At 44.2% G+C, this 27368-nt stretch overlaps 1 protein-coding gene across 8 annotated transcripts in view; it reads left to right on the forward strand.

The window, feature by feature from the left end:
- Ppp2r2b (protein phosphatase 2 regulatory subunit Bbeta) overlaps nt 1-27368 on the forward strand; it is a 390383-nt gene that overhangs the window by 288283 nt on the left and 74732 nt on the right. For 5 of the 8 annotated variants that reach the window (XM_040741864.1, XM_040741866.1, XM_040741869.1 and 2 more), the window contains 4 exons: nt 13405-13502; nt 13778-13858; nt 16616-16781; nt 22811-22923. In XM_040741864.1, the coding sequence (XP_040597798.1) occupies nt 13405-13502; nt 13778-13858; nt 16616-16781; nt 22811-22923 (458 nt within the window). The remainder of the gene's footprint in view (nt 1-13404; nt 13503-13777; nt 13859-16615; nt 16782-22810; nt 22924-27368) is intronic. The other 3 variants (XM_040741865.1, XM_040741871.1, XM_040741872.1) reach the window with 1 other exon arrangement.

Here is a 27368-nt window from a genome sequence, read left to right on the forward strand (position 1 = left end):
AGCTGTGCTCTGGATACTACTTCTGAAAAATGGCTGCTTAGTTTCTCAAGAACCTGTTTTATTTTAGAAGTATCCCAAACCATGATGCTGCAGCAATGACCCATTGGAAATAACGAGTTCTAGACAAGTTAGTGAGTGCATGCATTATAGAGACCAACAGTTGTCCCCCCTGAGCATCCTAACTTGCCAGCTGTGGACTAGCTATGTCTTGTTTGCTGCATACAATATAAGAGCCTAAGTAGTAGGAGAGAGGCTAGGGAGATGTCAAAACAGCAGATATGATTCTGTCTTCAAGGAACTCATAACATAGTTAGGGAGATAAAATATATGCTTCATATACTCAAACCATCTGTAAGCAATTGCAACAAAACCCAAATTAAATGAGTCATACTCAATAAGAGTATGCCAACTCAGTGAGTGACGTTTTAAATGAAAACTGTTCTTGCTTTATTTGTAAGAGATAGTAATTCTAAAATCTTGGGAAAATGAAATAGAATGAGAGTTGGTCAGTCAAGAGCATGGCTGTGTAGACTGAGTGAAAGATTAAACATGACTGAAACGTGGGGTGTGTGACAAAGAAGGCATGAAGCTCCGCCACGTAAACATACCCTGCCACCCTGATAGAGAAAACCTGCAGCCACGTAAACATACCCTGCCACCCTGATAGAGAAAACCTGCAGCTCTGAGTGGGGAGCTAAACAAGGATTTCTCTGATCTCACACACACACACACACACACACACACACACACACACACACACACACACACACACTGAATAAGAAAGCAGGTTTTTGGAGGGCCTGAGAGTAAAAGAACCTGCCGCTAAGCCTGACAACTTGAGTTTGATCCTTGTGGCCCCCATGTAGCAAAAGGAGAGAACTGACTCCAGAAAGCTGTCCTGACCTCCACACTTGTGCCACACAGGTATCACACACACACACACACACACACACACACAAGCACACATGTGTGCATGCACAAGCACAAAATACATAAATATGTAATTTTGGGCAACTATAGTTGGGTTCAAATCTCAACTCCCCTAACCATTAATCTTCCAAACTGGGACAAGTAGTTTGACCCCCTGATCCGCAGGTCAAAGAACTGGAGTGCCAGTTAAATGGCATAACGTAAATAAAACCCAAATCACAGCCTCTGGTCAGGGGAGGTATTCACTGGATGAGGATGGAAACAGACCTGGGAGAAGAGGTACACACAGTAGGTCTAGTTCTGGGCCTGGGGGTGTAGTAAAGCAGCCCAGCGAATGACATTTTCAGAGGGCAACTCTGCCTTTCTGATATGCAATAGTGGCACCCTCCTAAAGCTGAAAGCACTTGAAGCCAAGTCAATAGCTCATTAGTGTCAGTTGAGTCTTCTCCGTGACAGTCACACTCGTCTCCCTGTAGTCTTAGCACAGTAAGGCGTGTGCAGCCCGAGTTTCCATGAAAGACAAGCTTCCTGGAAGACACATGCACGGATTGCTCCGGACTGTTCCTGGCACCATCACCTGGGCTGGCCATTGGTAAATGTCTACAAACCAAGGATGAGTGTGCAGGGGACTCTTTGCACATCTGACGGACGTTTTTCCATGAGACAGTGGCGAAAGCTGCCCAGCCAAGGCCACAAGCAGGTCAGCCTGCCCGTGTGGAGGTGCTCTGGGGGTAATTACATGTCACTTCAAAGCATATGCAGGTGAGCAGCCATCTGCTTGCTAGGCAGGTTGGTGGCTAAAAGAATAGAACTTTTCTGGGCCTGGCTTCAAAAGAAAAAGAGGAAGGTGGGGAAGGAGGGGAAGGAGGAATTTAAAAAGAGCAGTGGAGATTTGACTTCCTCTTGGCTGCCACAAGGATCTCTGAAATGCCAGAGCATGGGAGAAACTCTCTCTGGCCACCTCCCACTTTGGCTTTAAGTGTGGGAAAATACATATGTTTTAAATTTTCACTAATTTTCAGATGTGGAGTTGGGTGACATTAAGTACCATGCCAAGTGTCTTGAGAGCCCTGTTGAATCTTACGTGTCGGTGGGGTTTCAACAGCTTTTTCATTACTGTCTTTGGCATTGGGTAGAAAAGGAGCTTGTACAAATGTCCCTTTACATGTTGGTGGTGACAAGTCCTGGTTGCAGATTTGTTCCTCCGTGAGCTCAGTTCTATGTTCACTTAGAGATTCCACCCTGTTTCATCTTCACCATTCATTTCTCCTCAGCTGCTGCAGCTTTCTCGTTGGCAGATAAGCAACGTTATTACTTGTGTAACATTATAAAGCGCCCCACTTCCTTTCCCATCCTCCATTCCTCTCTACCCTTATCCTTTCTGTGACTCCCTAGGGATCAAACCCAAGACCTCACACATGCTAGACAAGCACTCCGCTGTGAACTACTGTGCATGTACACATGCTTGTACACACACACACACACACACACACTTATTTCCTTGTCATTCTGTGTAGCACAAGTCTTTGAAATAGTTACAGTTATCATCTTAAAATGTTCTCCTTCTGTTCTCTTTTAAATACACACCCACAGAAACTGTATTTGTCAAAGTCTAATGTGACCTTTACAGTATTACTGCAAAGGTGTATTCTGGCCTTTTTCCTTGTCTACCAACACTGTTGGACAACATGACCCACTCCACACTTCACTTGTCATCGGGATGCCAAGCTTTCCACCAACTTTTTTTTAATGTTTGTTTTTATTTTATGCGTATGAGTGTTGGCCTGAATGAATGTATGTGCACTACATGTGTGTAGTGCCATGTAGGCCATAAGAGGGTGTCAGAACTGGTGTTAAAGATGGTTATAAGCCACTGTATGGGTGCCAGAAGCTTCACTAATATTGTCTGCAAGGGCAGCCATGCTTGTAACCGACGAGACATCTTTCCAGCCCCTTTTCTCATCTTTTTTTTGAGATGAGCATCCCAAGGTTCTATTATTTTCTTTTAATAAACACCCTCCTTGAGATCTCATACCATCCTGTGCCTTTCGGTACCATCTGTATGAAAAATCTCCAAAGTCCTGAACTCCAGAACCTCTTTCCAGCAGCCCACTTACCAGATCTATTTTGAAACTCTCACGTTTCCTATGCATGAAATGGAACACCTGCTCATCCCCACAAAAGCCTGCTTCACCCTCAAAACTCAAATCTCCAGTATGACAGCTCCAAGGGCAAAGACCTTGGAATCACCTCATTACCACTTCGTCACCGAATTCCAGCAGGCTGCCCTCAGCATGCATGCAGAATCTGGCTTCGTTCTGCCTCCACAGCAGCTGCCTTGACCAGAGTGCCTCCATCTTTCACCTGAGTTACTCTTGATTCCCTAGAGCACCCCTCCACACACACCTCACATCCCCAAACTGATTATCATAAACATCTACTGTTTCTCTACTGATGATTCCCCAGCACCTTCCAGTTTTGCTTTATAGAAAAATGTATGTAAAAAATTTAGTTTTTAAATTTTTAATTAAAATATGATTATATCATTCCCTCCTTTTTTCTTCCTCCAGTCCCTTCCATGTCCCATTCCTTGAACTCCCCCCATTCCCCTTCACTGTGGCTCAAACTGGTGGCCTCTTTTTCATTGTGATTGTTACATACACACATTATATATGCACAAACATATAACATAACCTGCTGTGTACGTTTGATGCTGCTTCTGTGTGTATAACAGGGCTGACCACTTGTTTCTAGATAACCATCCAGGGGACTCATCCCTGGGAAATACTAACTCTCCCTCCCTCAGCAGTCATTAGTTGCCTGTACTTCTTAGTCTAAGGGTGGGATCCCACTAAAATTTACTATTTTAACCACTTTTTAAATTCGTAATCTGGTGGCATCCAGCACATTGTGTTGTTGTGCCCATTTCTCAGAGTCTAAGCCAAAGCGCTTGCTGTGGTGTGCAAGCAGTTGGCATGATCTGATCGCTCAATGTTGGCCTTCATGTTCTCCTCCTTTACCCTGATCTGGTTACTCTTGACATACGCATGCTCCTTCCTAGGATCGCTCCCTGACCCCTTGGTCTGGAAACCCCTTTCCTACTTCAGGCTGCCCCTTGAGACCAGCCACTGACGTCCTATTTGAGTCGCCCTCCAACCTCAGCACCGTTTATCTCCCCTGCTCAGTTCCGTTTGATCCTCACAGAACACAATATGAAATGTTATTTGTTGTGTCTATTAGCTGCTGTCTTTTCCCCACAACTAGAACATGAGCGCCATGTGGACAGATTCTTCTTATTTTATAAGCTGTCTTAATTCCTGAAGAGAGTGCTTGACACAGTTTGGTGTAACTAGAAATCTGTTGGATAGACGGATTAATGAATAAATATATTAACTGATTCTTTCTTGATTTTTCTGTTTCATATCTTTCACCACTATATAAACCATATGAGTTGCATTCGACTTCCTGGAAAGTGAAATACAATGTGTTTTCAAATTTTCCAGTTGTCAATAGAGATAGAAAAGTGAAAGGTGTACATGACATTGTCTTTCCTTGTGATTATTTATTAAAAGTTGGGTCCCACTGATGGTGAAATTGGCACTGTTCATTCTATCTTCCTATTTACCATGTGTATCTGGTCTTCCTTATAAGGTTGGAAAATGTTATCTGAAATAGAACAATATGCTATCGTAGTCTTCAAAACACTATAGCTTCTGGTCAGAAACAGACAACAAAAATTCAAGTGATTTATCAAAATGTTGTAGGCACACTTGGTTCTAATATTTTCTATTGAAAACCACCTTACTATAATAGTATGTGAATTAGCAGCCACAGCACCTTTCTGTTGCCATAGAAACCATGTTTTAAGGAGGAACCTCCAACTCATTTCTTGCTGTTTTCATTCATTTCTTTAGGTCCATGTAGAATTTAAGAAGGAATGTGGTGGACCTAATGGTCAATTGCCCTTTTCCACGTACAATAGAAATCTCTTAAATGCAGGGATGTAGCAGAGATGTCACTACAAGCTGCAACAGTGACGTCTCATTCTTTTTAAAGTGAAAACTGGGATTCATAATCTATAGTCCAAAATCCTCCATTACTAGCATCTTTGAACAATCTCTCCCCCTACAGGTTGTGTGTGTGCCAGAGAGAGACAGAGAGAGAGAGAGAGAGAGAGAGAGAGAGAGAGAGAGAGAGAGAGAGAGAGAGAGAGAGAGAGAGAGAGAGAAGACAGGAGAGAGGAGAGAGAGATGTGGAACCTGGAGGTCAACATTAGCTGTCTCCCTCAGTCACTCTTCACCTTATTTTTTTGAGACAGGATCTCTCATTAAACCTGGAGCTCACCTATTGGCTAGAGTGGACAGCAAGCTCTGGAGATCCACCTGCCAATGCTCCCAACCCCCACCCCAGCATTGAGGTTGCAGGGGGTTTTACATGCGTGCTAGGGATCCAAACTAAGGACCTCATGTTTGTGTGGCAAGCACTTTATTAAATAAGCTGTCTCCACAACCTCTCTCCAACAATACTTCTTCCTGCGTCTCAATCTAGCATGACTTATCAGTACTCTAGACTGAATATACCTAAGCTCAAGGACCACTTGTGTTTAGGGGAAAATGTTAGTATATCCCTATACCCATAGCACCACAACACATAAACAACTCATTAAACAGTCCTTTCATATTACAGCATAGACTCAGAATTCACTGCCTGTCTTTTCATCATCTCCCTGTCTTCTCCAAAGAGTTCTCTGCCTTGGTCCCTGTTCTTCCCTACCTGTATGTTTCCCTACTTGTGGTCCAAGAGAGCCTGTTCTTCACTGATCTATCAATCTGGTTTTATAGTCATCACTCATTGTTCTAAATAAGAGCTCCATTGGCTACACACACCTTAAGAAAATTCCTTGTGCATCCACCCAGTGTTTCTTTGTTACTATGCGTAGAAGGTTTTCATTCTCTGTGTGATGGTCTGCTTAGGTATTGGCTCTCCCTCGGCAATCCACCAAAGAACAAAACATTGAGAGGCATCTGTCCTATGCTGAGACCTACAGCTAGGCACTGAGGGTTCCTTGTGAAGTTTATAAATTAGTGTGTGAGAGGGGCACTCAAATGATGGTAATATCACTGTAATAAGTGCTAATGACAAGAGATGATAACTTATGAAGGGGAAGTAAGGGGAGCAATGAGCCTGCAAATTAAAGGGATCTGGCCTGGCCTTGGGAGAAGTCACACAATGTTTTCCTGGGAAAGTGGTATTTGCGCCAACTCTCAAATAGGGGAGTTTTAGCTTCCATGGAAGGGACATCTTGCCATCCTGACTTCAGAGCATCTGGCCCAGCACAATTTCTGACTAAAGCTGTGCCAAGCAAATGCCATAATAAGTGTGTTTGGATGGCACAGTGCCTGGCTAGGACCTACCCACCATCCTTTTTCCTTTTGGACCTGAAGCTCCAACAACAGGGTCAGGTACAGATGCCCTTCATTGTTCAGATAATAGATCTGAAAGATTGGCAGGGTTTGCGTCACTGAGTAGTTAATTATTCCTCTGTGTTTTGGAAGAGTGGGTGACAGATGGAAGACACCTTGACATCAAATTCCACTCTTCCCCACACAGGCTCCCAGGCAAGTCTGGACAGCTCTCACTTTCCCACTGTGTTTTTCTGCACTTAGAGACTTGTCATTGTGAAGATACCTCCCCGTCACGGGGAAGTGTCGTTCCATCTGTAGGGCAGCTCCCTCTCCCATCAGCCCACATATGGCTGTGTTGCCTCACTACAATTCATGCTGGATACCCAGCCATCCCGTGGAAGCTGGGTACCTTTTAATGGGAACAGCATGGTGCTCATGACTCACCTGCCTCCTATCATCTGCATTTTCACAGCTCAGCAAGCATGGAGAGTCTCACTACATCTGAGCAGGGAGAGCAAAACTCCCGAGGAGGGCGTAGTTAGGTCCTTTGAAGGCCTAATTCTATAATGGACACCACGTGTAAATTGGAGTGGGCATTCTCTCACCGTACCCTTCTTTCATAATTTTCACAGCTGAAAAATATTACACGTCTCCACAGCAGGGAAAAGAGGAAACAAATCGCGCAGTGTTGCTAATTAACCAAGTGGAAAGGAAAACTGGTTGTATAGGACAGTGAAATGCATGTGTGCACGTGAGAGCCAGAGGAAGGAGCCATGTATTTCCAATTCAGTCTGCATTAGTAATCTATTCCTGTGCAAAGAACTATGAGGAAGACACGGACAGAACAGCAGGCTTACCGGTGTGCTTTTAGAGCTGAGGTGTGGTACAGCCCAGGGTGTAATCTTCAGCTCCGCAAAAAAAAACAAACAAGAATACTTTTCAATTCAAATAACGGAAGTCATTCTAATAGTGACTTAAGCCATAGTGTCAAGTGTTTCACAAGCTCAAACATAGCTGTCTTGATGAAGGTCTTAGCTGCTCAGTTGTCATTAAAGATACTTTCCTGTTTCTCCAGCTGTCACATGTAGTCTTAGTCTCTTCAAAGTTCTCCTCTGTCCCCCCATGTCACATAATAGATGCCACCCACGTATCATGAACACATATAATCACAGAAGGCATAACACATACATCACAAGAACACACAGATAGAACACAAGAATAAAGCTTTACCCCGGGAGCTGGAGAGATGGCTTAGCAGTTAAGAGTGTGGACTGTTCTTGAAGAAGACCAAAGTTTATCTCCCAGCACCCATGTTGGACAACTCCCAATCACCTATAATTCTAGCTCCAAGGGAATTGGATGCCTCTGGTTTCTACGGGGACCTGAACGCACATGCACATACCCACATACAGATACACACATATGATTAAAATGATAAATATGAATTTCAAAAATAAACTTCCCTCAGCCGGGCACTGGAGGCGCACGCCTTTAATCCCAGCACTCAGGAGGCAGAGGCAGGTAGATTTCTGTGAGTTTGAGGCCAGCCTGGTCTACAAAGCAAGTTCCAGGACAGGCTCCAAAACAATACAGAGAAACACTGTCTAAAAATAAATAAATAAATAAATAAATAAATAAACTTCCCTCAGAATCTTCAGTCCTACCCTGTGAACCCTTCTCTTAATCTCAATGGTCAGGTCTTGGTTACCTGGCTACAAACAAGAATAAGCAAATTTCAGACTTTTCAGCCTCTGTAGGTGGGCTGTGGAAGACAGACGTAGGAGAAGCACTGAGTAAGGGCAACCCAGAAAGAAACTCTACATTGCACACTATCTGCCTTTATCGGGCTTGGAGGGCAGGAACAGATTGTCAGCTAATGCTGCCAATTGTGATGCTGTACACACTGTTAACCATATCACAACTGTGATATGATCCTTAAGAATGAAACTAGCGGACATTTCTCCTTGTAGTTTCCTGTGAGAGGAAGACTAGCATCAGGTTGAAGTTCAAACCAGTGTGGACACAATTCATGATACCCCAGTAAAAGAAAAAGGATTCCATTTCCCCAGACACTATTTGTATAATAGAAACCAAGTCTGTGTTAGACAGGAAGTATAGAGGGGAGACAGCAAGAATGTAGCTCGTATCTTGCCTCTTGTTGGACCATAGTGCACTGTTTCAATTACCAAAGCTTACCCAAGAAAAGCTGACTTGAAAACATGGGTGCTGACCGAAGAGTGAGAACCAAGGCTTGGAAAGGAGTCTCACAAAGACAAGAGTAATTGATTCCCATGGAAAATCCTAGAGCTCCCCATTTGCTTAAGGACCCACAAAATCAGTCTAACTGGAGGTCCCAAAGAGGGATAGCAAGGGTGCACATGTCCATTCTCCTGATGTCCCCACAGGCAATGACTCAAGACACCTCACCTATAGTGATGCACCCACCTTTTTTCTATGGAAACCTAGCAACTGCCATCATTTCACTACTGTGGTATGCTGTGAGGTGCATTTTCCATCCTTATCTGAAGTGGAGATACAAAAAAGCCTAGAGCAAACTTGATCATCAGAACAAAAGCCCAGGCCTGAGTGGGCAGGGCCCCATGGCTGATCCAGTAGGGCACATGGCTCCCCATCCTTGGAACATGTTTTAGATGAAAGATAAGGCTTGACTGTATTACCCATTCACTTCCATCACCACGATTTATGTTCAGAGGCAGTACCAATGACCTGGCCAGCGCAATGGCTCCACCAGTGGACTCTGGGATGCTCTGAGTCTAAGCGGCATTGTCCTTTGATCAAAATGCCACCCCAATCCCTATGTCACCCAATCACACAAGCATCTCTTTTGACCAGGAACTCTGCCCTGATTCCAGCCTGGCGTGATACTGTGAGAGACTAGGTCATAATCACAGGGCTCCCTCTGTCCCCCTCAGCCTCCCATCTTGTGAATACAACTGCCAGGTCAATATCCATTGTTGAGGTAAATGGAGACTTGATATAGTAAATTGCTAGTGTAAAACTTGTGTAAGGTGCCCAGATTGATTTTTAAAAGAAAAAAGTCAGGCTTCACGGCGCCAACTGAGCTAGAAACAGGGTTAGCAGGCCGCTGTGTTGTGAAAATTAAATCAGCACAAATAGATGGGGAGCACGGCCAGTCTCATACCACACAGGTTTTCTTTAGAAACCCTATAACCACATTTGACCCCAGTCACTGTTGAGGGCTTTTGTTTCTCCGTCATTGTGCGCCTTATCACCACCCATATAGAAAGTGGAGGGAAAATGCTTGAGGTTTTAGTTTCGTACTCAATAGTGCAATTAGATTGTAATGAAATTTAATGCAATCTTGAGTCATCTTGTAAACTTACCTACGGTAAAAGTCATATGGCCTGGGAAGGATTGCTTTCTGTCAATCATGATTTGAGATGTGGTTGCTGTAGCTAAATTTGCTAGCTTACAGTTGTGCCTGGGTCCCCTTCTTTCTAGGCTCCCGGTTAGCAGCGTGTTTCATAGACAAGAGAATGGGCATCTGTAGTCCGGGTATTTTGAAATTGGAATGTGAAGGTGATTTGTGAGTTTTCTATCAATTAGTAAGCAGTCATAGACAGAGATAAGGAGAGTTGGAGGGGACAGTGAAGTCTTCCAGCTATACCTAGCTGCCTAGTAGTGATAAATGAGTCAGGAAACAGGGAAGTTCAAAACAGATATCAGCTGAGCTGCAGCAGCTCCTATACCGACCAGCCTGGCTGGCAGGATTCAAACAAATCTAAAGTCTTTGCAAGAGGACAGAGGAACTGCATGCTCCTGCCATTCAAGTCACCCTTTCTCTTGCAAGGTTCTCAAGGAAGATAGAGCCCCGAACAATGGGGGCCATTGCAAAAACAAATGACACACATTTTATTGTCTAGGGCAATACCTTATTTTTCATAATGGAAGATTCCCGTGGTGCTGGCTGAGGTCATGTGATTGAACCTGAACCCTGCCCTGTTTTCAGCTATTTAGATTTAAAGAAAGACCTTTCAGAGTCTGGGTAGAACAGTGTATTTACAAGTAGTTTTTGCTTTGCTGAGCATGGCCTTTTCTTGGCAGTGAGCCAGGGCTCATGCTGGACGAGCTACCTAACTATGTTGACACCTAGCTTCCTCCAAAAGGAAGAACTGGCCATTAGCTAAGACAGGTGGAGAGGCTCCTCAGCCCACAGTCCAGAGTTGCTGCCCGAGACAAGGGCGTCAACTTCACAAAAGCAGAACCTTAATCCCAGCACTCCAGAGACTGAAACAGAAAGACCGCAAGTTTGAGGGCAGCCTAAACCACATGGCAAGTTCAGGGTGAGCCTGAACTACATATTGAGGTCGGTCACCAGGTCTCCCCATTACCTCGTCATTGTTCACATGTCCTCTGTCTCTCTCTCTGTTTCTGTCCCCACCCCCTGAATCTCTCTCTCTGTCTCTCTGTCTCTCTGTCTCTCTGTCTCTCTGTCTCTCTGTGTGTGTGTGTGTGTGTGTGTGTGTGTTTGAACAGTTGGAGAGTCATGCATGTTTCATTCCTTAGTACTTGACAGAAGCTGTAAAGTAAAAAGAGGCAGCTGAACCCACCTTACGTTCTAGGCAGGTCAGGAAGCTCTTGCTGTCATCACTGAAGGTTAGATTCCTGTCCTCACTGAAAGCCAGAAGCAGTAGCGAGGTTGGCAGCACACACTCAGTACCGCCTCAGAGAGAGCATTCTAAGGCAACAGCAGACAGTTAACAGCTGACTCCTGTCCTCCAAGCAGAGTTAAGCTGCCATGATACACCAGCTATAAGGAAGACAAGTGACCAGATACTTTATACAAAGTGGCAAGTTCTCCAGACATGCTGGGATCTGCTATGCCTTAGCTCCTGGGTGCCTGTTATAGGGATTGACCTTCCAAGCTTATATCAAGGGTTTAGCTTATTCTGTGCTTCATTTCCTGAGAAAATGGAATTGATTTCTAGTTTAGATCAATAAGTAATGAGGTTGACTTATCTAAGTGAAGATGGTTATAAGCCAGAAATCAGACACTTGACCCATAAACCATATGCGACCCTTAGATAAGATTTGTGTATAGAGAGGATATGCCTGTGTGAGCGTGGTGTTCATATACGTGTGCAATTACACAGTCCCATGCAGAGGTTGTCATTCACTGTCTTCCTCTATCTCTATATATCTTTAATATGTATTAAAATTATTGACAATTTCATACATGTGTATAATGTATTTCAATCATATACAGCCTCTCACTGCTCTGTCTTATCCTCTCCTACTCCTAGTGAACCCTCTCCTTCCTTATTTTTTGAATTGGCTAGGCTAGCTGACCAGTAAGGTGCCAGTATCCTCCTGTCTCCACCTAGCATGGGGATTGGAGATGGGCACTGTCACACTCCGTTTTTGTGTGTGTGCTGGGAACACAAGTTCAGTTCCTTAGGCTTGCACAATAAGCACTTTACCCACCGAGCCTTCCCCTCAGCCTATGGACAAGATTTCCTTCCTTAGCCCAGAGCTTGGTGGTATAGATTGGTAATCTCAGATCTGAGGAAAGGCAATCAGGGAGATGTCAAGTTGTAGACTAGACTGTGATGTATCTGATACCAAGTCAAACCTGGGCTACCTAGAGGGAACCTGACTCATAACAAGAAAATTTGTCTTTATTGTCGTATACTGAAAAGAAAATACATTATCAGTTTATAGAATTTAAGATGTTTCTATTAATATCTAAATATCGGGCTGGATAGATGGCTCAGCCGTTAAAGGCTAGGCTTACAGCCAAAAATATAAGATCTAAATGTCTGGATGCTAATTCCTCAAAGGCTGAGGACCTCAGGCAGCATGTCCCCTGTTACACCTGTCCCTCAAAAGGGACTCTCTTCTGTGTTCCTTGTCCTGTAGAGTTTGAACTGACTCCTGATAGGGCCAACATAAAGCTTGGACTGTATCTAGTAAGTGTGCCTCACCTGCAAGTGATGAAGACTTATGACTTACTTCTCTCTACTTCTGAGCAAAGAGTGAGAATTAAGAATATTTTCAGATAAGGAAAAGACACCGCAGCGGGTGGAGAGCTTTATGCGCTTATTTGACTAAAGCTGGCATACAGAGATCATCATAAAAAGGTGATGCACCCGTGAGGTGTGGGACTTGAGCTCATCAGAACTTTCAGCTCACGCTGGCCTTTGTGGGCTCAGGGTCCGGCCAGTCCCCGTCAGAGAGGCCACGATCACAGTTCTTTTCCTCTTTTGTCGTTTTTCCCTTCCTCCCTTTAATGCTCTGTCTTTCCTTATCTCTATGCTCATGTGCTCTCCCCAACTGTGGAAGTCGTGTGGAGGAATAACTGTGGAGGAATTAGCCCCAGACTTTTCTTTTTCTCTAAAACTAGCCCTAATAAATCCAGTCACGGGTAACGCACCTGCCCTTGGGCCACCAGGGTGGCCAGCATATACGCTGAGATTCCTTCTGCAGCTACAGATGCTCTGGGTCCCTGGTGCCTGCACCTGTCTCTGACTTTGTGACACCTCCTCTCCAGGGCCCTGTCCTAGAAAAGGGTGTGCACTGCAGGGGATGCTCTGGGCTTACGCAAGAGGAGAGCCAGGGTGACACAGCAGTGCTAGTGGGGTGTCCCGGTGACCTCTATGGTCTCTCCTGTGGTTGGCGTCAGCATCAACACCCTCAGCCCGCCTCCCTCAGGCTAACACCTGTTCTGGGGGACTTTCTAGCCTGGACTAGGGGCCTGTGGGCAGTGACAATAGCAAAGAAAAGCACCACTTCCATGAGGGGAAAGGATTCACTTTCTCTTCCACAAAACAAAGGGTGTGAACACACGTGCCCTGCCCCTCTGGTCCCCTGAGATATTCCGGGAGCCGCCCACAGTGCAGTGGGCACCTAGGAAATTTCCCAACTGCTGCGTCAAGTGGTGCTTAAAATGCAGAACATGAAACCCTGTAAATTCCACCGCACAGCCGGAGCCCTAAGCCCTTAAATGCACAGAAAAGTGTGTCTATTATCTACCCTTTCAAAGTAAGTGTGCGCTTACTTAAATTGCTTTTGTCTTTTTTCTTTTCAGCTGACATTATCTCTACGGTAGAATTCAACCACACGGGAGAGTTACTAGCGACAGGGGACAAGGGGGGTCGGGTTGTAATATTTCAGCGAGAACAGGAGGTAAGTGTCAGCCAATTGGAAATTCTCATTTTCTTCCCTTTTTAAGAGGAGACCTCCCGCTGTGCCTTAATCCTCACGTGTCTGTCGCCCTTAACCTTGCCTGCCGCTCTGCTCACCAACGTAAGACTGCCAAAAAGTCATTAGCATCCTCAGCTCTAAGTTCAAGCCCACAAAAGCACCTCAAAGAGGGTTCTCCCCGGGCAGGGCCTAATCCTCCTGCATGGTGAACACTGGGAAACAGCAGCTGCTCTCATCTGACCTGCAAAATTCCACAGGTGCTTGTGGAGGAGCAAACTCCAGATGTTGTCTTGGGATCTATCCTCCGGGTGTTGAAATTCAGTCTCCCTTCACTTCAGGTACTGCAGAATACATATAGGAGAGGAAAATAGCTTTATTTGACAACAGTGGTTTAAAAAAAGGGCATGTCTGGTCAATAGAGAAGAAATTGGTGCTCAACCCACCAAAGAGGCGAAATCCTCCAAAAGGGCTTCTCGGTCCCCGCAGATGGCACTTCAGTGTGTGTCCCGGGAGCTGGGTATGTTGTATAATGCCGTATCTATGGCTGGTCTCTTCCTGGGGCCTGGGTTCCACTGGAAACCGTCTCTTTTCCACATAAATTAAGGATACCCCCCCCCGACCCCCGAGCCTGTTTCTGTCCTCTCATAATGGAATAATGGCCCGGTTTGGTTTCCTTGGCCTCTCGTGGCCCACTCTAGCCGCTCCAGCAGGGGACTCTGTGTTCTTGACACACTCACATCTGCCACCGTCTTCCTCTGAGACGCGCTGGGCACTGGGGAGATGTGGGGAGGCCCAGTGTCAAGAGGAAGTCTCCAAGAGAGACTTCCCACGCAATTTAATGCCCGCTTTGTGCCTCCAAGCCATTTGCATTACACCTCCCCCTCAAAAGAGGAAAGCCTCATTTAGGGGTGATATATTTGGTAATTGCACATTATTTGCAATTAATTTCTATAAGGGCTTCATAATCCCTCGGGGTTCTGTGTAAATTCAAGAGCTCGGCATTAAATCAGGCACCCAGCCTATTGCATTGGCCCCGGGAACATGGAAATGTAGTTGGCAAGTAAGAACTAAATCGCTCTTCGTGACCTGGAATTTTTCCTGCTTTTTCCAGGGCTGCCTGGTGCTAATTGGTCTGGCACATGCTACACACACTTGACAGTCTGATTTGGATGGTAGCAAATCAGCCCTCATAGATATTTTTTTTTTTTGTTAAGGTGGACTGGTCCTCTGTGAGTAAACAGGAGAGTGTCGAAGATGTCAGCATCTAAAGTCCTTTGAAAACTGATTTTCAAGTCTCCAATTTGAAAAAAAAATCCAATTAGGTTCACAGCTATGATTAAGGGGAACTGGAGGAACTATTTAGCATAAATTACCCAAGGCCGCATGTTGCCAGTAATATCCCACCCCACATTTTCTGCCAGCTATTTTTAGGTTTCACCTATTTTCCTTTGCTGGGAGATCTGGGAAGCCCGACTCAGCAGGAGAATGATGGGGGCACACCTTCCAAAGCAGCAGGGGTGGCTTCACTGGAACAGGGGCATCAGCAAGGATGAGGATCAAGGGACTCAGTGACAGCTTCACCCGAGTTTGGGGCTCAGACGCATACATGGCTTGCCTGACAGAAGCCAAGTGACATCATTTGGGGCCAGTGACTCTTTAATAGCTTGCCACTCCCAGAAAAACTGCTCCTAAGGACCTCAGTCCTCAGTGTCTGCACACCTCCAGGCTCAGCAGACATCGCCACTTGTGGGCGAGCTGCAACACACCTTCTGGTGTCCTGTGTCTACCTGAGACCATATAGTTTCAATTGAGCCTTTTCTTTAAAAAAAAATCAAACTTTGATTTAAAATATGTCTAGTGAAACCCAAATTTTATTTATTTACTTATTTATTTATTTTGGTTTTTTCGAGACAGGGTTTCTCTGTATTGTTTTGGAGCCTGTCCTGGAACTCGCTCGGTAGACCAGGCTTGGTCTCAAACTCACAGAGATCCGCCTGCCTCTGCCTCCCTAGTGCTGGGATTAAAGGCGTGCGCCACCACCGCCCAGCAAAATTTTAACTTTTGAACAGACTTTCAAAGCCAAACCTCAAGACCTTGGGTAACAAGGTTCTGAAATAGCTGCAAATACAGTCTCCCCTCCTGTCTCTTTTTATCTTTGTCTCTGCAAGAGGCTTTTCCTCCCCTTCTCCTTTTCCATAACCTCGGGCCCTTGGCTTTGTGCCACAGGGTTTAGTTCCTGCTGTTTGCACTTTGCATAGTCAGCACTAGGGGAAAGACACAGGGAAAGCCCGCCATTCTCCTCGTGTGCAGATGGCCTTTCCATCACTGTGCCCCACAAAAAAAAAAAAAAAAAATGGAGGTGGGAGGAACTGATGCCGAAATCGGCTGGCTCCGTGAGTGCTGTGTGACCTTAGAAGAGTCACGTATGTCTCTGAGCCTCCAGGGTCCATCTACCTACGTCTCAGAGCTTCCATGAGCATTGAAAGTTGCATTTGCTACAGCTTTTGCCCCTTTCATAGGGACTGATAGAAGGATGTGTGAGCATCGCCACGGAATGGACCATTCAGCATTTCCTGAACTGCACGAAGATGCGCATATTAGATCATCTATTTGTATTGATGCAAAATCTTGTCCTATTTTAACTTGTTTCTTTTCCTTTTCTCTTCCTTTCTTTCTTTCCTTCTTTTTTTTTTCCTTTCTTTTTTTCTGTTCTGGAACTCTCTTTGTAGACCAGGCTGGCCTTGAACTCACCGAGATCCACCTGCCTCTGCCTCCTGAGTGCTGGAATTAAAGGTGTGCTCCACCACACCTGGCAACTTCTGTTTCTATATATAAATATGATATACACTTTGTGTTAATATAGTTTAAATATACAATTTACGTGTGTGTGTGTGTGATTTCTGTTATTTACCAGCAGAGTACATGCTTTGGGTATCAGTAAACTAAGCTGAATCTACGGCTGCAGTGATCTTGGTCTCTCTACTCTGTGATGCAGCCTTCCAGCCCACCCCCAATGGCTTTGCTCAAAGGAAAAACAGAGTTGGCACTTGCTTTAAATTGTTTCATTTTCTGTGTGTGTTTTTACCGCCCTACAGAGTAAAAACCAGGTTCATCGTAGGGGTGAATACAATGTTTACAGCACATTCCAGAGCCATGAACCCGAGTTCGATTACCTGAAGAGCTTAGAGATAGAAGAAAAAATCAATAAGATAAGATGGCTCCCTCAACAGAATGCAGCTTATTTTCTTCTGTCTACCAACGGTATGTGCAGGTTCTTCTTTCCCCCCATTTGGTATTTTCAGAGACAGTCAACTAGACCTCTATGTCTCCCTTAGCCTCAATGTTCCTCCATCCCTCATGGGCGAGTAAAAATCTTAGAAATCCTGTTTGCAAAATGCCTAGCAAAATTCAAGTTGCACACAGAGTTGGACTCAGTAAATAGTAGCTATTCTTTTTATAAGCATCGAATTTATGACCCAGTTTTTGTGGAACCCGTTATCTGCAGTTTCCTAAAGTAGATTGCTTGCAGGTGTTTGGGGAGTGTGACTTCCTGTCTTAAGATTCATCCATGTTATTCTGGGAATGCATTTCAGGAAACTCGACAAGCTGTCGGCATTTTGAAAAATAGTTATTAATCCCTGAATATATTTTAGGGGTCTGCAAAACAGATGTCTGTGTATCTGAGAAAATCAAGTTCTGAACTGGGAGTGCAAGACCAGAGGAGCTTGGGAAGGTCCATGAAACTGCTCAGGATATAGTCTCTTTATCTGACTTCAAACTCTTCATGCCCTGTAGGTTTAGGGAGAGTTGATATAAATAGAGAAGACAGCGTGCTGGCAGGTGAATAAACCCTGGTCAGAATTCACTCCATGAGTGAAGTTGCCAACATTCCATGATTTTAACCTCTTTTTGGGGGTGAAAAAACAGTTTGGAATTCGATCACTACTAAAGTATGCTCATGGGGAATGGTAACAAGAGGATTCAGAGAAAAAAATTAAAGACCGTGGCCCATGCAAAGAGGTTGAAGAATGATCCATTTCGTCATGTGTGTGAGTCTGTGATGAATATATGCTGAAATACCACTTAGGATTCTCACATGGAGAATAAAAAATGCAGGCAGTGTCTCTAACACAACCAAGCATGTATTCTTTTTGAAGAAGAGGAAGACACAGCAAAAGACTTCCCATTACTAAGCCTTGACTGCATTGTGGGTAAATTTGTTCCATTTGTTGTTTTAACTTTCAAAGTATGTGCAGTGAGTCATAGGTGAATCCTATAGAAAAAAAAGAGAGAAAATGTAATGCAGTTGATCCCCCATCCCTCAAATATAGAGCCAGTGGACAGATCTAAAATGTGACAATTCTAGATTAGCTGCTTGGGAGTTATCCAAGCACGCCTCAAGACAATCAGGTCTCTACTTCTCTGATGTTTTTTAAAGATTCTAGCTAATTTCATCCCTCTTGTAACTGTATTTATTTTCCTGTTTACTCTTTGCAACCCCGATCTCTTGGAAATCACATCACCTCATCTTATTTCCATTTATTCTCTTGTGATTTTTTTTTCTGTTCAAGTGTCACTCACAGACTCTGTTGTTACACACTACTGTGAAAGAGACTTATGGTGGTTTTTGATGTAATTACTTCAGTAGCGGAAAAGTGTCTGATTGTCTTTCCATAGCTAGATTACATTATATTATGAAATTTAGCCTATTGATTATTACAATAAAATCTAAGGGCTTATTAACTACTTTGTAGGGGGGATGGGAAAGAAAGTGAAATTCAATGAAGATTAATTATATAGCATAATGTTCTGTTAATTGAGTTTTTAAATAGTTTTTTGATTAACAAGGATATTATCTTCCCATTTGGGATGCTATTTCACATGCCAACTGCATCTCAAAAATGACTCTTCTAAGAAAAATCCCCATGTTCTTATAAGGTTTTCTTTTCTGTACTAATATTAAGGTTGAAAATCTCCCCCTTAAGCCAAATAGGTTAACATTCAAAAATTAATGGAAGGCGATGGGAATTACTATCTAAAAGAGAAAATGAAGATAAATGATAAGGTTGTGTTTAAAGCTGCCACAAGTGATGATAAACTACTCAGAGAACAAGGCAGAAGAAAGGAAAAGCCATTTCTCTTAACAGCTGCATGTTCCTTGGAGTCCCCCTGACAGACACACACACACACACAGAGAGAGAGAGAGAGAGAGAGAGAGAGAGAGAGAGAGAGAGAGAGAGAGAGAGCTTCAAGACTCTGAGTCTAATGAAAATGCTGTGATAATAAAGGCAAGTATGACCCCGGGCAACACAACCTTGGAGAACTGGATTGAATTCTCCATCAATTATCTTTTTGGAAGTGGTACTTATCTCATTAGCTGAGTATAGTAACTAATTCTGCTAGAATATGTTTCTAACTTCATAACTTCTAAAGAAAAATAAAGCTAGTATTCCATTGAGAAATAGACCTTGAAGTTTTTGCCACACAAAGACACATTACTCTGCTTGGGTTACTTCTGTCTGGCTGCTTATGGTGACAAAAGCAGAGCACTGTGGTGTTCATTGTGAAAATTGAGAAAGGACCCAGACACAAAGCAAAAAATATATGAACGTTCAGGTTCAGAGAAAGCTACTGATAGTGTCTTTTACAGAAAAAGATGTAAATGATGTACTGTTTACAGAAATATGATCTACCTTATAGGGTGTTTTTAAGCCAGGTTTTTAAATTTAATAATATAGCAACAAGAATATTTTCCTAACTGGTATTTTATTAGAATACCATATGGTTTTTAATGACTGCACAATGCATCCTTGTGTGGTTTGACTCTTCTGTGTTTTAATGACTGTGTATCATTTCCTCTTGTGATTTGATTCTTCTGTGGCTTAACAAGCAGTCTCCTACCATTAGGCTTTTAGTTAACAAATTCTTATTATGAATTGCATATCCTGTACTGTACTATATTACATGTAATAGATTCTATAAATACAGTATATGGATAGCTGTTGGTATAAATATACAATAGGCAAAATGCAAACATCACTTATCTAGCATAGTGCTTGTTAGAAAGTGCTTGTTAAGCAAGGAGCTAGTGGAAGACTACAGAAAATGTACATAGTAGTCTTTGTCCAAGTTCATCTTTTCTAACCTTTCTGCTCATTCTCACTTTCCAATTACAATGGCATGTATCTATTATATAGTAAAAGGAAAATTGTTAATATATAACTTAGTATATATAATGTTATTGTAGTTCCTTGCCCCAAAATACTGCATACAGAAAATACAGGAGTTTACACAGGAGATGGTCATGTGGAGCACACCTTTAATTCCAGCACTAAGCAGGCAAATGAAGGTGGTCTCTGCTCCAGGACAGCCAGAGCTACATAAGGAGACTGTATCCAAAAATCCAAAAGAATATATACAAAATGTTGACCATGGATTATCCCTAACTGGAGGCCATATAGGCAACTTTTATCCTCGTGTTTTACCTGTGACTTCTATTTTTCTCTATGGCACTTTATCATTTATAATATAAAATACCAAGATAAAATGCCTTGCAAATAACTAGACTTGGGTGCATTTCAAAGCCAAGAAACAGAAATTCACTGGCTTGTAGGTTGTTCTTAGCCACAACTGATGAAGAGCAAATCAACTGACTTTATAAATGTGGTCCATGTTTAACTTTCTCACTCTAAAAAGGCAGCTTCACATGAACAGGACCTCAAGAGAACTTGGGACAAGAGGGATGAGAGCACAGAGCTAGCAATTTCTAAATTAAGCCCACAGCTGGGAAAGGCTGTCCTCCCAGCACAAGCCCAGGGTGAGCGCACAGATGAGAATGCATGGGTCCCAAAAAGAGCAGCCTCGTCACACATGAGAGGATAGGCTTGGAAGCCCAAATAATACCCAGGGATATGCAGATGGGTTTTTACTAAAATATCCCATTGCTGCTGACAACCCACAACACGGTACTTTTGAGACCTCTCAGGACAAGACATGAAGTTGTGATCTACTGTGAGGTCACATGCCTTTGCTGGCAAGAGTGGTCCTCCCACAGGTGAGGCAGTTAGGACGTGATAGTGTGGAGACTGGAGAGCAGTGGCGGAAGGAGACAGGACAGAAAACCAAAGGCTCCCATTAAAAGCAGTCTAAAGGGGCAGCTTTTCTCCCCAGAAGAGTCAGATGTGTAGATACCCTTCTAGGATGATGCTCAAGGCGAGAGAGTAACCTCTTACTACTGCAGAGTTGTGGCTCCGCATGCTAATTCTAATGACAGCTACTATTTAGACTCCATTTTGAGAAGCCCAACACAGTTAAACATGTTGATTCATTTCATCCTAAAGTCCCCGTAAGAAAGATACCATTTCTGCCGGTTTATGAATAAAATGAGTACAGGGTGACAACTGTGTAATATTTAAATATGTGGGTGTGTGTATACTGAGGCTGAGATTTAAGTGGGCATTCTGCACTTCCCTGTTTCCTCACAATCCTTCTCCAGGACTATTTTGTCTTCTCACAAAGACCATAGTCCTTGGCCACGTGGCTGTTCAATGAGTAGAGCAAGAGAAAGGAGGACATAATTCTTCCTAGGTATGGAAGAAATTTATTATAGATGTGAGGGAGAAAACAGCCAAAGACAGAGGCAGAGACATCCAGGAGAATCTGGAATGAACATGGCTAGACTGAGCCGGGCCATGTGAGGACAGACAGAGAGGGAGAGGAGCCACTGGCCAAGACATGGCAACCTCCACCAGAGACTGGCACGGCCAAAATGGCTGAGCTAATAGGGGCCAGAGGATCCTGGAGAAGGGTCATCCCAGCCCCAGGGTTGGAGAGCTCAGGGTAGAGACAGGGTGTGCTAGCCAGGTAAAGACTAAAGGATGCTGGGAGAACCTGGCAGCCAGAGTCTCCTTTCATGTCCTGGGTTTGAGATCTAACAGCTATCTAAGGCAGTAGTGGGGACTGGGCCTTACAGTATCTCATACCAAATCCTGTCCAATAGAGACAAATACAGAGAAATCAAGTGTGCCCCTGCATTTCAGAAGGAAAGGGAAAGGCAAGTACAGACTGCAAACGTGTGATCTGATAAGGAAGGTGTTCGAGGCCATATGGCACATAGACAAGACTCGCTTAGCCAAAACATGTTCTCTAAAAATATAGAATTGAAAGCCTGGGTGGGGCACGCCTCATCAGTTCCCCAGAGTCCCAAATCCCCTCCATCATCACCTTAAGCTGTCAGCACCTGGAGGCATTGGAGTTCTCATTTTTGTTTCAATGCTATAGAAAAGGACAGGTGTCATCAAGGGATGCATGATGATAGGACAACATAAACTATAGTTTATAGTTGGAAACTATCAGGAAGCAGCAAGGAGAAAAAGAGGGAGGGAGGGGAGAGAGAGGGGAGGGAAGGAGAAAAGAGGAGAGGGAAGGAGAAGGAAGAGAGGAGAGGAAGGGAACAGAAAGGAAAGGAAAGAGGAGCGGGCAGGGCAGAGGGAGCGGAGAGGAGACTGGAGTGACTGGTCTTTACATATGCTAGGCAATGGAGTTATGCCCCCCAGCCTGATAAAAGCGTTTTGCTTCATCTTTACATCATTTTATTTCCCTGACTATTAAAAAAGTATAATCTTACTGAGGAGATTCATTCACATTCAAACTAATATTTATTTGTTATTGATACTGATATTACTGAGCCTCAACTACACTCCAGGTTACCACTAAATACGGAAAACACAGTGATGAACAAGACAGATAAAACTCCAGAGATTTCTAGTGGCAAACAATAGATAAAAGACAGACAGACAGACAGACAATAGATAACAGGGTGGTCAGCAATGTGAGAGGGTTGAGGAAGTCAAGGATGCAAGGTTATGATGGGCTGCTGGGGGCCTGGTGAGGAGAGTGTCTAAGAAGGGTGGATGCTAAAAATAGAGATGGCTACTGTCCAGAGTGATCATGAACACGAAATTAATCGTACATGCACTAACAGCTACATAGTGAACTCTCTATATATGACTATTCTTATTCAACTTCATTCAATGTTTTTATTGAATGTGTCAAGTTAAAATGTAAGGTATATGTTGAAGGTGAATCATCAGCAAAAGCCATTTGTCCCAACACAATCTGTGTTTCTGCTTTGTCTTGTGAGCCTTTCCTTCAGATGGCATATGATTGATGCAGGACAGCACTTTCAAGACCTGGCTCCTATAGCCCTTCTTGCCCCGCCCAGACCCCATCTCCCATCCCCAGAGAAAGTTTCCTTGCACTGTCATCCTGACTTCTGTTGCCCTCCACAGATAAAACTGTGAAGCTGTGGAAAGTCAGTGAGCGTGATAAGAGGCCGGAAGGCTACAACCTGAAAGATGAGGAGGGCCGACTCCGGGACCCTGCTACCATCACAACCCTTCGGGTGAGTTTTTGTGGCTGTTCCAGCCATGCCTTTTGGCAGCCTGGGCCACCAGGGGCAGGGGAATGCCCCCCCAAAGTTGGGCATATGCCGATCACAACAGCAGATTACAACTATAATATGTGGTTGAAGGCACTGGGCAAAGCCTCAGCCTACCATGTCTGGTGACAGATGGAGCAATGGGAAAGACGCCAGGCCCTAATGACTACAAATCCATGCTGCTCCTTTGTCCCTAAGGACTTGCCACATGGCCACTGCCATACGTTACTGTATTCTTAGCCTGTCTATTCACATTATCTAGCAAGTCTTGAACACCTTCTGTAGTTGGTGTTGTAGGGGCACAAGGCTACAGGGGTGGAAAATTTGCCCTTGAGAACCCAAGTGTTCGTATCTAACTGACCTGGGTTTGAACTCTGCCACTTATCAGAACCTTGTGTGGCTATTGTATTCGTCAGATGTTGTCCTTGTGCGATTTTAACTGACAGAGACTATTTGAAGGATGTATTGTTTATTATAGCCCACAGTTTCAGAGATTTTTGTCCAGGGCCAGCTGGCCCCATTGCTTCCGGGCTGTGCTGAGGAAGCGGTAATGGCAGTTTGGCGTATGGAAAGGGGACTCACTCCATGGTGGTCCAAAAGCAAAGACCCAGACAGACAGGATGGAGCCAGAGACAAGATACCCTCCCAAGACACATCCTTAGACCTACTCTCTCCAACCAGGCCCCATCTTCCAATAATTCCACCCAAATTATGAACCCCACAACAGATTGACTATGGTTGAAGAGAGCCTGTTTCATCCTGTAACCTTTTTGGGGTTAGATACTCCACCATGTGAGGACCAGGCCTTCCAACATGCAAGGTTTTGGGAGAAACTGCATTCAAAACACAATACTCACTTAATCTTTTTTAACTTCAGTCAGGCGAGTTTCTTTTTCATTCTCTGCCTGTGACACTGGCCAGAATCCTACTGTCTGGGAATGGGTGAAGGCGAAGGTCTTCCCCCTGTGGCTCTTACACTCAGCATGCGTGTAGACACTCAGTCTGTGTGGTCTCCTTGGGTACCTCCAGATGTGCACAGCCTGGAAAGGAGAGGGTCATTACAGCACCCACACTCAAATGGCCCTCCCTCTACAGAGTTAGACAGACGGACAGACGGACAGATGCAGTTAGAGAGTCGTTAAAGAGGAACGGGATTGGGTTCTGGAGGCCGGGAAAGGCCTCAGGAGGAGGCACTAGTACACACAGGCCAGCACTGAGAGAAGACTCTCTATAGCAGCGGTTCTCAACCTTTAATGCAGTAACCCTTTAATACAGTTCCTCAGTTGTGGTGACCCCAACCATAGGATTATTTCATCGCTACTTCACAACTGTAATTTTGCTACTGTTATGTAAATATCTGTGTTTTCCAAAGGTCTTAGGATATACCCCCCCATGAAAGGGTCATTTGACCCCCAAAGCGGTTGGGATCCACAGGTCGAGAACCACTGCTCTAGATGCAGGTAAAGGTGGCTTAACAAGGGATGGTTTGTTTTTAATCTGTTCAGCGTAAACAGTAAAGTAAGAACATGTTGGGACCAGCTCTAACCCCACAGGACTTTTAGAAATGTAAACTCCATGCTTCCAGTCATCAGCTGCCAGTCAGAGGACCAAACCTGAAAGAGGGTTAGCCATGAATCGCATGAGAAAGGGTCTCACTCTGGGTACACAAGCAAAAGTGAGCACTGCTGATCGCTGTGTGCCTTTATCAGCTCATTCATTCATTCATTTTTTTCCATCAAATTCTTTCACACACTCGGCTGGGCCAGGGCTGGGCTGTTGGGGCTTCCCGTACTAAGGGACCCCAGGTCTTTAGTTGGGCTCCTTCAGAGCTCACACACTTGCCCGCTGTGTTTTTTATGCCACTCCCCCATCCTTGTATCAGAACAGGTTGGGGAGGTTTTGACCTGCCCTGCTGTGGTCAAAGTGCAGATGTTTGGAAGACTGAAGAGAAGCATAATGGTGGATAGTCCCAGAGAGCTGCATTGGGTTAGAAGTCTGACTCTCCAGCTGGTTGTGGTGGGCGCTCGACTTGACACCTTGTACCTGCAGTGACTTATCTATAAAACACAGATGACAGTGGTCACTGTCCACCAAAGCTCTGGTGCAGATTCAACGAGACACCATGCGTGTGAGGCAAGGAGCTGCACCTGTGTAGTATCTGGCACAGGAAGAGCACTCCAGGTCAGCAGTCTATTTAGTGTTACCGTCCTCCACCACCACCACATCACCAGTGCCAACCCCACTTTTCCTACCCTCATTGGTAATAGGCCTATGTGGGTGGGGGGGAGAGGAGGAAGTCATGTTTTTCTTTTTTTATCATTTTTTATTTTAATTTTAAATAGCTTGTTTTACATGTCAATCCCAGTTCCCTCTCCCTCCCCTCCTCCCGCACTCCCCTTCCCCCCCACCCTCCCACCCTATTGCCAAATCCTTCCACATAGGGGATATCTAGAGTCTGTCATTTCACTCTGGGTAGGTTGAGGCACTCCCCCTAAGAGTCCAGGTTGAGAGAGCATCCCTCTTTGTGCTATAGGCACACAATGGAAGTCATGTTTTTCTTTTGACTCTGTTTTACTCATTCCACAGGCTACTTGTGGATTAAAGTACTAAGCACCCTGCTTGAAACAGGGCAGGAATTAAGAATGCCTTTTGTCCCTTAGGACAAGGCAGTCCCGTGAGGGAAACAAATGGATTAGGTGCCCCTGAATTCTGTCATGACATCTGCCTGTAGTGATACGTTGTTCTGAAAATACCCCTTGATTTCAAAAGGACTGAACGTTTCCAGACCCTGAAGCAAAGTTAATAGACCTTGAGATCATTGAAAACTATGTATGTGCTTAACCTGCTGTTCTACTATGTACTTTATGTACTTGGCCTGTTTACATTTAACCTACCTGTAAGAGAGCACTGTAAACAATCTTACCATGCCTTGGATTGCCCACATAGTAATCTTTTAGAACCTAAACTAAAACATAGTCAATCTTAGGTCATATACTTTTCCATGCCCTGGGCCCAGAGTAATGTGTCTGTCTGTGCGTGTCATGGTAATTATTTGCTGGAAGCAGCCAATGGGGTGGAAACTACCTTAAGTAGCAAATACGCCACGTAAATGTTGAAAGCAAAATTGATATAAGCTGGTAACGTCTGTTTGTGGTAGTGTTTGCTGTTCTGGGTCAGCTGGGACTAGTAACTTTTTCCCTTGTAAGACTCTGCTAAATATTTCTGTAAAGTTTCTCTCTTCTGTTTCCCATGTCACATTTTCTGTGCAGTGTAATAAGGACAAAGAAGACCCGCCCCCTTTTTAGGGACAGACAGACATCAGGCATATGTACACACACACACATACAACAGACAGACCAGTAACCACAAGCTACAGACAGATGGAAGATACAGGGAGAGGAAGGGAAAAGAATTTAAATTTAGGCTCAGTCTTGATCAAATTATTCCAAGAGGAAGTACTTTGTTTTCATTTCTTAATGTGACATCAATGGATTTTGGTGCCTCTGAAATTATCTTTTAATGTGTTAACTGATACATCTGCCTTTGTTTGCGACATGCATGAAATTTTTCAGAGGCCATCTGTAGTGCCCACTATGGTTTCCCATTGCTAATGGGGTTCCAGATATCTACGCCTAAGCCTTGGAGGCACCACCCGAGTGACAGAGGAGAGAAGGCCTATTTACATCCCCACCAGAGCAGAGATCAACTGTGTGCCTCAAGACGATGAAATGAGTCCAGACCACCCTGACAGACGCCCTGCGGTGTAGCAGCCAGTTAGAAAGTAACAATTCTAACCACAGTTGTTGGTAACCAGCTATGTGGAACTGGACACCACGCTCCATTTTTTCTCCCTATTTTCAAGTCGCCAAGCAGAGGGTTGGAAAAATTCTCATTCTGAGACCCAATTTGCATTTTTGACACTTGATTCCGGGATTTGTTAAAGCACCAGGGTCTGTGGTCACTGGATTCTAATATCAACCCTCCCCTTCGAATTGTGATTTTTTTTTTGAGCTTCTGTTACTTTTCAACAATGTGAGCCATAATTACAACAATTTAGGAGACACATTTGCTATAAAATTATTTTACCCATGTTTCACTCCACTCCTCACTCAGAGGCCTTAAAATAGCACCCGTTTCATGTAAATATCCACATGCCCACTCTCTCCTCTTTAAAGCTCCAAAAAGGCCATCTCCCTTCCTTTTTGATCCTGGTGGAGAAAGACGAAAACAACAACAAAACAAGCAAAAAAAAAATATGAAACACTACCACCGGCAGCCCTGAAAAACCACAGATGGATTCAGAACAGTGACCCCAAACAGAAAGCACTCAATGCAACATCAGACTGTTCTTTAACAACATAGTCTGCATTGCCAGCCATTGTGTTCCCCCCCCACCCCCACCATGATTA

This window comes from Mesocricetus auratus, unplaced genomic scaffold (genome assembly GCF_017639785.1).
Source record: "Mesocricetus auratus isolate SY011 unplaced genomic scaffold, BCM_Maur_2.0 Super-Scaffold_6730, whole genome shotgun sequence".
In the NCBI taxonomy this organism is placed as follows: domain Eukaryota; kingdom Metazoa; phylum Chordata; class Mammalia; order Rodentia; family Cricetidae; genus Mesocricetus; species Mesocricetus auratus.